The following is a 17,685-nucleotide window of genomic DNA, read 5'->3' on the forward strand; positions in this document are numbered from 1 at the left end:
ATCATACTCATTTCTTTCATTCTAAGAACTGACTCGAAGATGCACCCACTATTTTAATAACCGCTTTAGGGGGGATTTAAAAAACATTAACTATATTCATAGGTTATAAAATGCATCCTATTATCTTGAAGGTTAAAATGTAAAAGAAACATGGGTCTTAGATTCAAGAAAATAGGTACTTATGATGTGCATCCCTCATTAGTTCACTGTGCCATGTCACCTTAAGGGCAGGGCATGTGGTGCCGCTCTGTCCCTCTCCCCGCCTTAGCAGAATGACTAGAATAAGATACAACAGGCACAGAGGCCCGAGGCAAGTGGTAAAAGGCTCCAAAGGGAGCAAATTGTCCGTTAGTTTTGTGTCACCTCCCTCAGAGGCACGTGAATTTTCTAGGGCTGCTCCTAATAACCTTCTGTACCCACACCGAGTCCCTCTCTGCTTTCTCCAACCAAAGTGGGGACAGAATGGGCCCTTGAGGAACAAGCACTGGCACCAAGCCCCTCAGACCAACATTGGCTCTCCTTGTCACTGACTAGGGGCCTCGAGAAACTCCAAGGGGGTTTGGAAGCAATTAACTGTTTTTCCAGGTTGTTTGTTTTCGTGTTGTGTGTTAAGGAGATATAACCAACAGCCATCCTGAAACTGACCAAGCCTCACCACAAGAACTATGCCCATGACCTTTGCCTTATCGTTTTTTTGTGTGTGAGGATGATCAGCCCTGAGCTAACATCCATGCTAATCCTCCTCTTTTTGCTGAGGAAGACTGGCTCTGAGCTAACATCTATTGCCAATCCTCCTCCTTTTTTTATTCCCCAAAGCCCCAATAGATAGTTGTATGTCATAGTTGCACATCCTTCTAGTTGCTGTATGTGGGACGCCGCCTCAGCATGGCCGGAGAAGCGGTGCGACGGTGCGCGCCCGGGGTTCCAAACTCGGGCCACCAGTAGCGGAGTGTGTGCACTTAACCGCTAAGCCACGGGGCCAGCCCAGCCTTTGCCTTATCTTTAATGCAAAGATCTCTCCAGGAGGAGCTTAGGCCTCATTATGTGGAAGCATGTTCTCCAACTGAGCCTGTGCAAGTGCATACCCGCCTCTCCCTTTTGAATATTCATTCCTCAACCAAACAAAAGTTCCTGCTTCCCTTTGTGCAGGGACGCCATGACTTGGAAATGATTCCTCATGGCCTCCTATTTGCTGTGAACACACCTTACTTCGTGAACAACTTCCGCTGGTGTAGAGTCTTATTTAACTCAGCAGGAGGCGAGCCCACTTGGTTTGGTATCATTCTTACGTGGGATGCTCCATGGGGAGGAGGGTCGCTCTCAGGAGCAAGGTGGATGACCACATCCCCAGGGCTTACCTTGCCCTGGGCGGGGCGGGTGCTGCCACCCATGCCCCAGACTCACTGATGCCCAGACACACAGTGTGTGAAGCAGGGCGCCCCTGCTCTGTAAAAGCCCAAATGCAAAGCTCACAGGAGGTCTAAGTTGGGGCATACAGCTTGTTGAACATAGGAGCCAACAGGTTCATGCAAAGAGAAGCCCTGTGCATTGGAGCAAGGCTGACCCACACCATTTCCTGGCTCCACCATCTCTCACCAGACCCAGGAGGAAGCATAATGTTTCTCATGCTCCCACGTCTCCAGCAGGCAATCACTTTTGCTTCCCAGTGGTTTATCAAGATTGTAGCAAGTTTTCCTTCCCACCTCACCCTGCATGGCTAATGACAGGTGGGGCACCTGCCAGCAAGGCTGAATGAGTGATTTATATCCCTTCCAGGAGGCCCAGGTTAATCATCAATGAAGCCGCAGTGGTGCAATTGGGACCAGCCAGCTTCACACGCCCATGTATTCTCCCCTCAACCATCAGAAAGGGGGCAGGGATGAGACAGCCAGCTGGTGGAGGCGAGGTCCTGAGCTGATTTCAGCAGGATCTGAAACCCTGGGGTCCACGGGTCCCCCATCCCACGCTCCCCAGGAAGCAGCTTTTCTCCTCCCTAGGGCTTGGTCAGCAGTGGGGACAGATGAAAGCTAGGGTAGCTGATTCACTTCCTTTCCCTCCTCCCTCTAGCAGCAGAGGCTAAGAGAGGAGGCAGAGATCGTTTATCAGCTCCTAGGCTAAAAGAGGGAGGAGTAAGACTCCTTATGTATGGGGCTCTCCAAGGACACTAAGCCTCAGCCACCAAGCACCCAGGTGATGAGCAAGAGGGTGGGCAGGTGGAAACACGTCCATCTCCTAGCCTTTCTGCATTCTGGACAGCAGAAGCCCACCACCATCGAGGTGGCTGATTCTCAGTTTACTATCCGCACTCAGAGATGCGGGTCGGGGAGGAAGTGGAGTGTGATCAGAATCCCTGGTCAGTGCTTTACTCAGCGTCTCCAGTGGCAGGGACAGCCTGCCTGTGGTCAGCACTCTTGGTCCCCAGGCCAGCCGGCCGGGGTGAGGAGGGGGGCATGTTTCTGACAATTCAGTTTTTTGGCTCATCCCCTCTTGAAGCCTTGTGCTTATTTCCCCACCCTTCTTGGTCTGTCTTCCTTGCCTTCCTTGTTTGGCTCTCCTTGACGCCTCCACCATGTCCCTCTCTGCCTCTCCTCCGATCTGAGGGCAGACAGCAGGATGACCCTTAACTAGCTATCGACCTTACCCGGCTGAGTTTCCTCATTTAAAAAGTGACCAGATTGCATCACCGAAAGGGCCCCTTCCAGCACTAACCGTCTATAATTTCATCCACTCTCTCCATTTTCAACCTCTCCTAACATGCATTTTGTCTCAAAGCTGCTCCTGAAATAAAACACCTCTAGGCAGATGGTTATCTTGCTTCAACCGGTCCTCTCTCTATCTCTAGTTCCCACAGCTGCCGTGCATGAACTTTCCAATCTGTAAGGATAGCAGGAATCTTAAAAAAACATCTGTACACTTCTTATTCTGGAGATTACCAAACAGAATCAACAAGTTCTGCTTTAGCACAAAAAATAACCCGAGTGATCAGGTCGTCAGAAGGCAGTGATTTTCTCCTGTACCCTGTGTGTGTTCTGCTTTCCTGTACTTTGTGTTAGTCAGAGGCTTTGATCAGATTGATATTCCATAACCACTTGGGTAAATCTAGCGGGGAGTACTGGGTATTAGAAGGGGGCGTGGCTTCAAGGATTAACACATGGGCTAGTTAATTTTTCTTTATTTCTCAGATGCTATGTGTTTATTACCCAGCAATCACTGCATACAGCAAGTACTCATCAGAGGATGGCGCCGCATGAGAATGTTCCCCAACCACGCACTCCTCAGCAGAAGTAAAGGAGGGTAGTTACACAAACCTTGACCGGTGAAGCAAGGCTCACCCGAAATATGGACTGTACCCATATAACTGGGCACTACATATGCACATTGTCCTTTTTTTTCGAGAAAAAAAAACTTGCCTAGTCCTGTAACAGGCACAATGCCTTCCACCCTGAGGCATCCTTCTGAACTTATGGTTCCTTACAGCTGTTCTCCAGATGTGGAACTACAGCTGGTGAGAAGATCACAATTCACTCTGATACCCCCAAGCCACCTCAGGACCATATAACATCTCAGCTGTTAATATTGTTAGGGCTACTCTGAAACAGATGCCGACATGTGGGCCTTCTCGAGGAAACTCATTTCTCTACCACGGGATAAACAGTAGCTGTCTTCTATGGGATCAGGGGCCCGGCCATAGACCCACTCTGACTCTGTCATTTTCTTGGCTCTTGCTTGAGGGAACTTCCTCACAAACACTGCCGTGGGCAACACAGCAGCTCGATTCTTACTATTTGCGGCAGATGCCACACTCTGCATTTAGAAGAGCCAGAAACAAGAGCGAACAAATATTGCCTTGACACCTAAAATAGTTTCAAAATTTACAGGCAAACCACTGGTTCAGAAAAATGTGCCTAAAAAATCCTGAATAACTTTGGCCAACCGCTCATATTCTCAGGCACATGGCATGTGAGCTCCAATGGCACATGAGATGCATTCAAAAATATCCTGGTTTTATGCTCGTGTTAGATCACCCTGTTTCCAAATTCTGGCTAACAATTAAGGGTTTAAAAGGGGTGAGAATGGAAAATACTCTTCTGGGAAGTTGGCCTACATCATTGGTAGGTTTTTAAATGGTTTTGCCTACTATCTGGGCCAGAGAGCTCCAAATCCCAGTTCCTAAGTTTTCCTTTCAATTTCCAATGCTGCATATAAAGCCAGGAGCCGATTACAGAATAGATACACCTCTGCTTCTCTTTAGTGCATGTGCTTCAGGGAAGAGAAGGTGTTTATAGAGGGAAACTACACATCACAGATGGTGCACTGGGTGGGATCTTATAAAGACCAGAGGGAAGGTATACTAGTTTGGTGCCATTATATTTAGAAAGCAGAGAAAAGAAATCAGTATTTCAATGGTCGGGGAAAATAGCTTAACCCCTACACAGAAATGCAGGCCAAAAGTTCAAATGTGGTGCTCTGAGGTTTTCCTTATTATAGAGTCCTCTCTTCTTGCTGGGTTTTAATAGGTACTTTCATTGTTCTCTACGTCCAAAATGAGAGCTGGGCTTACGGAGGAAGTGGTCAGTCCAGTTTTGAGCTGTATAAATGAGCGCCTTCTGGCTCCCTCCGTGCCTTCTGACAGCAGCTGGGTCAGAGCAAGTGTGGAGGCAAAGGGCAGAGTCCCAACTAAAGGTCCGCAAGCTCCAAATGTCAGCTTTGGTGTCTGACTATACTCTAACTTCCAGTAAGGTAAAGCGAATTGAATTTTTTGTTTGTTTGAAAATCTTGGAATAGTCTATGGATCGTTTTTAAAAATGAGGATAATAGATTGCATCGCTGGAAATGGCCATATAGATTTATCCATTCATTCGGTCAATATTTCTTGAGCACCTGTGAAATGCAAGGCATAGGGACAAAGCAAATGGAGAAAACCTCGCCCACGCCCCGTGGCCCTGTTTAGCTCTCTCACGTTAAAGGTGAGAAACTAAAGCCAGACGTGTAGGCACCTTGTCAATGTCACACAGGAAGTGGCAGTCTTGCAGGTTTCTGCCAGACCCCCTCCCTCTAGAAGATGTGAATGGTGGGGGAGGATGGATGTTCTAGCCTCAAATGTAACTTTTTCCTCCAAAGGAAAGTTGTGCAACCTTTTGTTTGGTCTCACAATCAGAATAGGCTCAACTCTAAATGTTTTAAAAAAAAAAAGCAGCAAAACATTCCTTCCAAAGGAGCCCTTGCTTTTTCAAGAAGGTAAACGTGGTCTGAAAATGGAAGCATACTATTAGCATTTTACAACTGGATGGGAAACAGGGCCTTTGTGAGGAGTCTCTCCGGACCACTTCGTCATCCCAAGAGACAATAATCAAGATGGGAATGTGATTTCCATGCAAAAGAGGAAAAGCACTGTCTCAGTTTGGCAAATAGGCTCATGGAAAATATTTCATGCCTACCACCCTAGTGTGGTTCTGGAATCATGATCTTTCAATCTCCTGTTATAACACAATCATTAAGAGTTTTCTTCCAGGTTCACAGTAAAATTAAAAGTCAGTTCAAGGCACTTTCACATGCTGTTGATGGAAGTATAAATTGGCATTTTTAGAGGATAATTTGGTAACATCTATTTAAAATGCATATACATTTTGACACATCAATTCCACATCTAAGAATTTATCCCACAGATATGTTCACCACATTATTTCAGTGTATGTCACAGGATCTCACTGTAGACTTGTAGTGAAAATAACCTGAACATGTATTGATAAGAGAAGGGTTTAACTAATTCATACAATGAAAAAATATGCAGCATTTAAAAAAAATGAGGTAGATCTACAGGTTCTGATTTGAAAGACTTCAAGATATAAATTAAATATAAAAATGTATAGAATTAAAGTTTATGACATTTAAAATATGGATAAAAATTTCTGGGATGATACAGACAAAAATGTTCAAAGTGGGGGTGGAACCTGGGATAGGGGTGTCTGAAGACTGATTTCTCATTTCATTCCTTTCTCCATTGTATGAATTTTTATTATAGACATGTATCAACTTTATTGAAGTAATAATATATGTTTTAAAATTCAGTTTAAAGGGAATAGTTTAAACTAAGATGAAGCTTCACTTTAGCGATGTTGTCAGGGCTCAGGGCACAGATAATCTTAAAAATGAACATTTTTTCCTTTGCTTCCTCATCCTTCAGTAACAGCTCTCCCAGAACAGAACCCATGACTCAGTCTGTCTCCATGAGGGGATGGGGGTCGAGGAGGGACATACTGTGTTAGCACAAAATACCAATGTAATATATTAGACCGAGCTCATCAATTTAGGATCAAGTGCTCTAACAGTCAGGAAACACACTATTTTTAGCCAGAGAGTTTTAGATGTCTTTCTCAGGACCACCTTTTTAAAAATACTATTTCTTCTTACAGAGTCTCAAGTAACGGCCTGAGTCAGGGAGCCAATGCTGGGTGAAGGTCAGGCTGTCACTCATTCTGACTGACGTCTGATCTTTGTGGACTTACTGTTTCCCCCCTTGACAGGTCCTCCCACTCCTCCCCGATCACTTCCTGGCTCGATTTTTCCCCAGAGCACTTACTGCCATCTGATACACAAGCCTCTGGACTCCCTGATCTTCCTCACGGTCTGCCTCTCCCCACTAGAAGCTGAGTGCCATAAAAGAAGGGACTGGGCATTTTTTTGTCATTGATCTATCGTCAACATCTAAAATTGTACCCAGCACATAATTTGCATTCAACAAATATCTATCAAATCAATGATTGAATTAATGTATATATTTTAAGAATTTGCTTGGCATTATTATTGAGAAAAACAAGATGGCTACTGTCAAGATATGTAATTAACTTTCTGAATCTCTGGTTTGCTAGTGATAAAAATAAGAATACCAACATTGCCCTGGTACATATCTTCATGTGAGTTAGACCTATATTCACTGTATAGTTAGACCTCTTATCTATTGTTTGTGCCAACAGTTTCCATTCAACAGAGCACTTGCTAATCTCTTATACTATGGGAACTTGGCAGCCACAGATGTTTGATAAACTGCTGAACTGAATTTTCTTATCCTAACTCAAAAACGAAAATGACCGTAATGTGACATGAGGTTTGCATATTTAAAAGTAACCACCGAAAGCACAAGAGTCTTCTGATGACCATTCCTTTTTCTTTTTTCTTCTGATGACCATTTCTGATGATCATTTAGCCGATTGTTTCCCCTCACATCCATCCATCCATTCACCACAGATAACCTTCCCGTTGGCGGCATTCATAGATCTGTCCTACCACATGCAGTCTGTCCCTCCCAAACCAAGCATAAACTAAGCAACTGCTTCGATGGATTTTTCCTCTGAGTTCACTCACTGTTCAACTGAACGGCCCACATGGACAAATGGGATAACAGATGTGCTTTGAGGAACATGAAATGTGATACAAGCATAAAGAGGTGAAATTTAATATTGATACAAAAATATCTTGTAAACATAAAATTTAGACAAACTCATTTTAAAAATGCAACAAAGTTATAGACTTTAATTATGTTTGTTTTCTTATAAAATTTAAAACTCTTTTTGCCACAAAACTCGAATAGTAGAAAACTAACTTTAACCATTAACCCTGATGAGCTTCCAAGAAGTTTACACAAGCTACTATTATGATATACCCTGGAATAACTTTGTCCTCAACTCACTCTGGCCAGCCTATAGTGTGGATGCAAAAAGTCAATGAATGCATCGTTTTCATTAGTGAATTCCTATTGACAGAATAAATGTTGAGTCTAATGGTATCTTTTGACTTAGTATATAATATTAGAGAGGTAGACACTACATTCTGGTTTCAAGAAACTTTAGCTTGAACTAATTCTACCTCACCCGTTCTGATCCACTCTCTCAGCTTCAGTACTACATGGCAAATAGTAACAAAAGGTATGGCAGGTGAATATCTTGGCTACAAGGTAAAAGTTAATAAGCATTCTGGGACTGAAAGATAACTGTTCAATAGCAGATCTAAGGCAAGTTGCCTTGGTTGATGATGAGAAGCTGAATGAAGGGTTTCTCACATTCCATGACCAGTGGTTCTGGATATTCTCCAGATTAATGTTTAAAAGATGCTAAAAAGGAAAAAAATAAATAAAAGAAAGAAAGAGAGAGAATGCCTTTGGTCTCTTGCCAGTTTCAAAGCATGGTTCCAGGTACAGAGACATATGCAGGAACAGCAGATAGAAACGGTTTGTTCTAAGGAGCCAGAGTCTGGTAACAAAGTACATGCTTTCTTGTTGATCCAGGAATCTAAATTTTGGAGTGCATTTCCATTGAGTAACTAGCTCATGATAAAGGAATAACCATTCCTTTTAATTAAAAAATGTATTCATTTTAATTCAAAAGTGTCACCATTGTGCTCATAAAACTCCAGTGGCTCCCTATTTCTGAACTCCACAAATTGGTTACGAGAGCTTTGTACAATCCATCCTCCAGCTTCCCACCAACCTCAGGTCCCATTTTCCCTTCACCTGCCTCCACTGAAGTGAGTAAGGCTGGTCTTACCCTTTTCCCAATGTGCACTGCTAACCCTGTGTCTTTGCTCTGCTTTTATTGTTTCCTTAACCTGTAAAACCCTCTCCTTCTCCCTCTACCTCCTCAATTCTAATTACACTTGAGATAGGAGCTGAAGTCCCATTTTCTCACAAAGCCTTCTCTGAACCCTCCACCAGCCCTCATTGATTCCTTTCTCTTCTGGAAGTCTTTACAGGCATTCATGTTCTGGGCAGCCCGATTTCCTAGCTTAGCCTATCCACCCTCATGTCATACATTTTAATCTTATTTTCCTAGCTAGATCTTAAGAGCAAACATCATGATTTGCTGGTTCTGAGAAGCAAAGTGCTTTTAAGCTGGCAATTAAGTCCAGTTCTCATCAACACCAGCCCGGCCGGTGGCCAATGGAGGGCTCCACTGTAGACTGCTCCATCAGACTTGGTCACCATCCCCAAGAGAGCAGCTCAGGGCTGACCAGCTCAGGGACTAATGGTGCACGTGCCCAGCCCAGTCCTCTGTAGAATAATCTGCCTCCTGGAATTTTCGCACAGTTGGATGGGAAAAGGAAAAAGACAGAAGCCCAGGAAAATCTGCAGAAAAAGAAAATACTCTTTGCCACATCCCACCCGAATCAAGACTAAGATATTCCTGTTTTTAAGTCAGAGCTATCAGAAGGTTCCCATCAGAACACACCACAGACTGACTTATAATTATGCTTTTGTCTTAGCGGTACTCATCTTTTAGATAGAAAAATGTTGGTGACAGTAAATTTACAATGGAACCTTCTACTTCAAAATTGCCTACTGAGAAGAAATACTTCCATAGAGTGAGCCAGGTAGTCATGTTGGCACATGTGGAAACCTAACATGCTAAAGCAAGTCTATGAGAAATGCAGGAGAGGACACACACAGGGAGAATGCTGAAAAGGTGAGAGGTTAATACTACTCATCACATCTACAGAAAAACAAGACTTCCTTTTTAGGAACATACCCAATTAGGACATAGCCACATATTATGCCTTAGAGCTTTATCCAGAAAGTGGGATGGATGGTGGTCTAATGCTTTAATTCAACAAACATTTAAGTAAACACCTGCTTTGTGTCCAAGTAAGTGTGTGCACGTGGGTGCGCATGCATTTGCATGACAGGGAGAGAGAGACAGAGACTGAGAGATGGGAGGATGGTTGTGTGTGAAAACTTGTGGTTGGCATGTACCCTATCCCCAGAGAACTAATCCTGAGGACAGAAATGGAGAGCAGACCTGTACATAGATGGCTCATCACCGAGGGAATGAGGAGTCTTTCAATATGCTTTCAACTTCTGTCTCCTTCCAGCTTGCTGCCATGTGGATGCATTGTGTACAATTGGAGACGGCAACATGAGATGAGGCACCTTGTCATGTATTCAGTAGGGAATTAACATCAACTGTTCCCTGGCAGAATCTACTTCATGGGGGAAGCAGGACCAAGACAGTAGGTCTACCTCAGCCTTTCCAAATCCTGGCAATTAACCCAGGCCTGGCCTCGCAGACTTGGGAGAATCTAAGTCTCCCCGTCAAGGTCAAGTCTGTTACCTCCGTCACTGCAGGTCCTGGAGTCCGAGGCCAGGCTGTCCGTGGATCCCGTGGTGAAACTGACGTGGACGCCCCTGAAGGATGGGCTGAGGCTCTCTGCAGAGCCCTGGCTCACTTTTTCCAAATCAGAGCTGCTCTTGTTCATTTTTAAAAGGTGCCTGGGAAAATGTAGGAACAAACAATAAAAGTAATTAATTTGGTTTCTGTTCAAACACCAGGCCAATGGGTCACGAACCTACTATGCTCTTGAAGTCTAAACAATGCCAGCAAGTTTTGAAAAAATGATTTTGGGAAGAGAGAACAGGGGCTCTTCTGAAACATTCACGTGCATGGTAGGAGATTTCTATAGTATGGTTAGGAAAGGTGAGTCTATTAAATTTAGACAAATGCCAAAACATGATTTGGGAGGAATTGCCTTCATATTTTGACCCCATCTGCCAAAACATTTATGTCATCTATTATATTCTGGGGAAGATCTCTACAAAGAAAAATTGAACATTATCATACAAGCCACTGTATATATAAAGAGATTGGGTAGCTTTTGCAGGATCACAGGACAAGTGAATTGCAAATTAGGACTAAAAATGTGGGATTTCTTTTTTAGTCTCTTGACATAGCTTCAAAGGGTCTAGGAATTAAGGAAATTAAGGAAATTGGAATTAAGGAAAACTTTATTTCAATTTTAGCCAGACTTCTAGTGCAATGTTCAGCCAGAACCACGTTAACATAACCCTTATTCAAGGACTACGGAATAAATCTGCCCTTAGGCTTTCTATGAAATCTTTTGTGGCATCTCTAAGACAGCATTACCAACATATCAGGAACAGGATTACCAAATTCAAGAAAAAAGAACTCGCCTTGGAGAAAACGGTTGCATTATTAGGTAGAGTGTTTAGTTTATTGATTTCTCCTTCCCCCTCTCCAAGGACTCCATGAATATTCACTCCAACCTGACATTTTCACCACGCAGTGGGGCAGACCACAATCAATCCAGGTCTTTCCCTGTTGGTGGTAACCCAGATTTGTCTGAACTGCTATTTCCTGATGAGATTTCTGTTCCCACTACAGCAGATCTATATCTCAATATCTGCTGTAGGAAATCTACAATATAGTATTGATTTGGCATCAGAATTGCCTTATTTAATGCATATGACCTCACAGTCAAGAATGCATCGATTGTTCTTTGTGTGCAACGTTGCCAGGCCCTGTACTGGTCTTCATGGTCAGTGGAATCCCTTGTTCAGTAACAGAAAAGTTTAGAGAAAGTTTGTTTGCTACCATGGAAAGTGCTCTCTGGAAACATGTCTCTCTCTCCACCACCAACCCCTGGAAACACATTAAAAAATGTTTTAAAGCTGTTCAATGTCAGTGTGACAGTGACGGCAATGTTACAACTAATAGTAGTCTTTATCTTTCATGTCACTGTAGGGATCTTGGAAATATCAAATCCTTAGAAGCGCTATGGCAGTAGAGTATCTTTATTTTACCGTCTGGCAAAATACAATCATAGAAAGTTTCATAAGATATTTTTATCTTCATCAGATCCATCCATAATGGCTTTAACTAAAAAATACATAAATGTGTGCATATGCGAGTATACACACACATACTCATGCAAACAATTATTTAAAGTAACAGCAAAGCACTGAAAGAAAGAAAAATTCTCAGGTGCCAGATACAAAGAGAGAACTCAGTACCAGAGCAGTATGAGGTATGTGTCAACGCAAAGTGCTTATTTTCTATAAGTTTTGGTAGATGCTCTTTATCAGGTTAAGGAAGTGTGTTTCTATTCCAAGTTTTCTAGACATTTTATGTTTTTTGTGTGTGTGATGAAGATTGGCCCTGAGCTAACATCTGTTGCCAATCCTCTTCTTTTTTCTTGAGGAAGATTGTCGTTGAGTTAACATCTGTGCCAATCTTCCTCTATTTCATATGTGGGTGCCTGTCACAGCATGGCTTAATGAGTGGTGTGTAGGTCTGTGCCCAGGATCCAAACCTACAAATCCTGGGCCACAGAAGTGGAGCGTGAGAACCCAATCACTACACCACCAGGCCGGCCCCAACATTTTATCTTTTAAAATCATATATAGTTATTAGATTTTATCAAATGCTGTTTCCATATCTATAAAAAAATCACATAGTTTTCCTTCTTTATTCTGTGATGTGATGAATTACATTAATAACTTTTCTTAAATTAACTCATGCTTGCACACTTTGCATAAACTTACCTTACTACACATTGCTGGATTCAGTTATTCTAATATTTAATTTAGGATTTTTACATTTACATTCAAATGTGAGGTTAGCCCATAATTTTTCTTTCTTGTACTGGTCTTGTCTGGTTTTGGTATAAAGGTTAAATTAGAATCATAAAATGAATTGGGAAATTTTTTCTCTTTTTCAATTATCTTATGTAGTTTATATAAGATAGGGATTATGTGTTCCTTGGAAGATTGCTAAAACTTGCCTGCAAAACCATCTAGGCCTGGTTGCAGTATACATGAGATCAGAAAAGATTTGTTTCTGATAAATCTAGGGCCAAAGTTTTGAGGACAGAGATCCAATAAACAGATCTCTGTATATAGGAACTTGCTATGTGACGAAGATAGTGTTACACCAGTGATGGAAGGATGGACGTGTCAGTTCATGATACTCACACACCAGCTATTTACCCTAGGACTAGGACAAAAAAAAAAGATACAGCTGTATCTCACACCATGTACAAACATGAATTTTCAACAGAAAAAAAAAAAAACCAAGATTTTAAATTTGTTAGAAGAAAATATCAGAGAAAATCTTTATGATCTTGGGGTAGGGAAGGATCTCTTAAATGAGATTAAAAAAAAAAAAAAATGGAGGGGTCGGCCTAGTAGCATTGTGGTTAAGTTTGTGCACTCCACTTTGGCGGCCTGGGATTCGTAGGTTGGATCCCAGGCAGAGACCTACACACTGCTCATCAAGCCACACTGTGGCAGTGTCCCACGTACAAAATAGAGGAAGATTGGCAACAGATGGTAGCTCAGGGCCAATCTTTCTCACACACACAAAAAGAACATAAAGGAAAAGATAGATAAATTTGATTACTTTAAAATTTAAAACTTCTGTCTGATAAAAAACACTATAAAGAAAGCGAAAAAACCAAACCTTGGAGTGGGCAATCCACACATTTGCAATCTACATAACTGTTTAAGTATTGGTACCCAGAATATCAAAAGAATGCAACAGACAGACAAATGACCCCATTAAAAAAAGGGCAATGAATGTGAGCAGGCAATTCACAAAAGAAAAAAAATTAAAAATCACTCAACACAAGAAACGATGATCAAACTTACTAGAAATCAGATTATTAAAAAAACAAGATTTCGGGGCTGGCCCTGTGGCGTAGCGGTTAAGTGCGCATGCTCTGCTGCTGGCGGCCCGGGTTTGGATCCTGGGTGCGCACTGATGCATCGCTTGTCAGGCTATGCTGTGGCGGCATCCCACATAAAGTGGAGGAAGATAGGCACGGATGTTAGCTCAGGGCCAGTCTTCCTCAGCAAAAAGGGGAGGATTGGCATGGAGGTTAGCTCAGGGCTGATCTTCCTCACAAAAAAAAAAAAACAACAAGATTTCATTTCACACCTATCAGATCAGTCTGGCAATGTCAGATACTGTTAAAGATGTGGGAAAATGGAAACTTTCTTGCACTGTTTGTGGGATTGAAGATTTGTACACACACACACTTTGGATGACACTTTGATGAATCTTGTAACATTGGTTGTGCACATTCCGGTAATGAAGTTACTCCATTTTTAGGTATATATCCTTGAACAATGATATTCAAATGACTGGTAGTGAATGAATGGCTAAGTCAATTTAGTGAGTCATGGTAGTTTACTGACCAGCAGTTTAGTTTACGTTAACAAAACAGAACAGATCAGAAAATACGAAAATAAATAGTAAGATTTGTGAAACTTTTGTTTCAGGTGTGTGTGTGCATGTGGGATCACAATATTAAATATATTTCTTTTGGGGGTCCTGGTTAAAAAAAGGTTAAACATCATTGCTCTAGAAGAGGGGTCAACAAACTTTTCCTTAAAGGGCCAGATGGTAAATAGTTTAGGCTTATGGGTCATTTAGTCTCTGTTGCAACTACTCAACTCTGCTGTCTCATCAGGAAAGCAGCCATAGACTGTGTGTAAATGAATGGGCATGTTTTCCAATAAAACTTTATTTGCAAACACAGATGGCTGGCCTGTAGGCTGTAGATTACTGACTCCTGATCTAGAACAGCCTTGTCCAACAGAAATATACTACAAGTCATATATATAATTTTAAATTTTTTAGTAGCCAAATTATAGGTAAAATTAATTTTAATAATATATGTTATTTAATAAAATATGTCAAAATACTGTCATTTCAACATGCAATGAATATAAAAATTATCAATGAAATATTTTACATTCTTTTTTTTCACTCTAAGTCTTCAAAATCTGGCGTGTATTTTACATTGCACATTGCAATTTAGACTAGCCACATTTTAAGCTAGTGGCTACCATAGTGCACAGTGCAGATCTAGAGAAACTCTCATATGTGGACAAGGCTGTATAGTGTCACTAACAGCAAAAACAAAATTGTAAACAGTCCAATGTCCATCAAAAAAGGAATGGATACATTGTGGTATAGTCCTATAATGGAATACTATAGAATACTCAAAAATAAATGAACTTGATTTTAATGTACCAATACAAAAAAGATTCTTAAAATAGTGAATATTAAAAGTAGCTTGCAAAAGGCTCAAGTACAGTGTGATACCATTTACACACTTTTTAAAATTTTTTTTTATTTATTTTCCCCCAAAGCACCAGTAGATAGTTGTATGTCGTAGTTGCACAGCCTTCTAGTTGCTGTATGTGGGACGCGGCCTCAGCATGGTCGGAGAAGCGGTGCATCGGTGCGCGCCCGGGATCCGAACCCGGGCTGCCAGCGGCGGAGCGCGTGCACTTAACCACTAAGCCATGGGGCCGGCCCTACACACTTTTTAAAACACATACAATGCTATATATTTTTTGTCTATCACATATTTGTAGTAAAATGGAAATAATACTCATCAACTTCAAGATGGTAATTACTTTGGGTAGCAGTGGGAAATTGAAATGGAAATTGGATAGGGAGGGGTCTTCCACTGTACCTGTAATATTTTATTTAAAAAAAATCTAAAACAAACGGCAAAATGTTAATACTCGAAAAATCTTAGTGGGACACAGGAAAGTCAGTTAAATTATTCTTTGAACTTCACCGTATGCTTGAAATATTTGATAAATTGAAACTGAACATTTCTAGAAGGAAAGAAGGTCACTAGGGCCTGAATGAGCCCAAGCAGGGCCACTCCTCTTGACTTAATTGCTGAGCCTCCGACAGGCAAAGAGCACAAGGGATGACCCAGCGGGATTTCCACCAGGCCCCACGTGAGAGTTGGTTCCACCACAGAATAGCCTCGTGAATGGAAAAAGTTACTTCTCAGACCCAAGAACTCTTCTGAGACTTTGGGAATTAATTCTTCTGCATCTAGTTACTATGCAAGAGAAGTTATAGATTTAAAGACTCACCAAATGAATGCAGACAAAATCAGACTACTCCTGTGATTGCAGGATAAGGTTTCCACTGCGTGTGTGCATGTGTGTGTGTGTGTGTAGGGAACTGGGGAGTCTCCAAAAGCAGACCTTGGTAAATCTTAGTATCCTAGCCACAAGTAGAGTTCTCATGGCTTCTGAGGATATTACAGCTGTTTCTCTACTAAAAAAGCTCAAGTAGCCCATGTTCCCTCCAGGTAACTAAAACTCAACAGGCATTTGGAATGCTCAGGTGTATGGGGAGGGAAAGGGATGACCTTCTGTCTTAATAGCAAAATCTTGGGAGTGATGACTCTTTCATACTAACTGCATCAAAAACCTTCCACCTTGGAAACCCATGTAATATGCACTCTTAGAGAACTGTCACTTTAATTAGGGAATGAGCAAAACCTCATCAGATTTAAAAATGAAACGGGAAGCTTGCTGTGAGAGCACAGACTGACAATCCAGTTGTTTTCGTATCTTCGGTCTGTGTGCACAATAGATTTCTTAAAAATCCTTAGAAAAGGCTTAATATTCCAAAAGTGACTTTTCTGAGCCCTAATGGATTGTTCCGTCAGACATAAGGCCACAGGACAGTCTGAGCACACTCAACAATGCATGGTGAGACTATACTTATTTTTTTGAAGGCACTTTTCCCTCATTAACGATAGTTTGATTTGTCTTTCATAAAACCGGTACAAACCATCTATAAGACGAAATCTGATGTCATGTAATTTAAGGAAGTGGCTAGAATGGGCTAAACCACATGCTCTAGTCTTTCCTCTTTGGGTGGTGAATAACATTCTTATCAGCTGCAGCTCGAGCATGGCCCGCACAGATGTCCCTGCTCACGCACTGTGATAAACGGCTTGTGCTTGCTCAGACTTCCTTTCCTGCCTCCCCTTGTTGATTAGACACAGTCACAGGAGACGAGGGTGAAATACACGGCCAGTGGCACAGTGTCCTCAGAGACGCTGAGCCCTGCAGCTGCTGCCCAGTGTTTTCAGAATGGCTTTTCCCCCCATTGTCCTAAGAGAAAGAAACCTTGCCAGAAGTTTTCTCCATACTGTATTGGTAGAAAGCTGGAAACAAATATCCAGCCGGAAGAGCCATCTGCCAGACTTCCTCATTTGTAGGAACAAGCCTCATCTAAAAATACTCCCCAGGCTTTCAGAATGTCCGAAATTCCTTAACGGACACCGGGCCCCAGTGTGTGGCAGACTGTATCTCTGACTTCACATGGCTGCTGGAATCCTCATACGACAGCACAAGGGAAAGTGTGACTGAGGGAAATTGTCATTCTCACAGCCCTGACTTTTGTTTTTAGTTCACATAGATTCTTTGGCTGAGAGCTTTTTCCCTCTGGAACAGAGGACACGAACACTCAACGCTAGCGTGCAGTTTTAGACTGGCTCTCTCGACCCTAGTACACATTCACGCCGCCAAGTCTTTGGATTGGTCAAATTCACTGCTAGGTTTAGTGAGGGCCTGAAGAAGACCTTTGAGGTAGCTCTGAAGGCACGCACACATTAGATAATTCTAGATACATTTTTTCGGTTACAAAGAGAAGTGAAAACAGGTTGGTTTTAGATGCAAATAAAGCAAGTCATGCCTAAATGAAAGAAGAGCCTCTTACCATCCTAGACTCCGGCCGGTGGTGCCGTCCTCATCAGCGTGGCCTCCCAGAACCCTGTGATGGGCTGGGTCACTGACTGGGGGGTCCCGTGGAGCAGCCCTGAGGATGAAGGGCCAGCTACAGCAGCCAGGAGTGTCTTGTCAGCCTGCTGTGATTTCACCAGCTCAGAGCTCCCCGTTTCCCTTCAGTTCCTCTCTGACTTTTCTATAAAATGCACTTCCTGCAAAAGCACAGGAAAATAGGGACGGCTCTGCCTCTGTGACCTGCAGCTTTCAATCTCCAATTGTCTTGTTGGGCTCCATCATTAGAAGCAATTCAAATACAGTCTCAAGTACATTGTTTCACTCCATTTATT

At 42.2% G+C, this 17,685-nt stretch overlaps 1 protein-coding gene across 4 annotated transcripts in view; it reads right to left on the reverse strand.

Annotated features, from left to right (window-relative positions):
- PRAG1 (PEAK1 related, kinase-activating pseudokinase 1) overlaps positions 1–17,685 on the reverse strand; it is a 51,040-nt gene that overhangs the window by 10,720 nt on the left and 22,635 nt on the right. For all 4 annotated transcript variants that reach the window (XM_087418468.1, XM_004428807.3, XM_087418467.1 and 1 more), the window contains exon 4: positions 10,101–10,258. In XM_087418468.1, coding sequence (XP_087274594.1) covers positions 10,101–10,258 — 158 coding nt within the window. The remainder of the gene's footprint in view (positions 1–10,100; positions 10,259–17,685) is intronic.

Source organism: Ceratotherium simum, chromosome 28 (genome assembly GCF_057802395.1).
Source record: "Ceratotherium simum simum isolate JZ-2026a chromosome 28, ASM5780239v1, whole genome shotgun sequence".
Taxonomy (NCBI): Eukaryota; Metazoa; Chordata; class Mammalia; order Perissodactyla; family Rhinocerotidae; genus Ceratotherium; species Ceratotherium simum.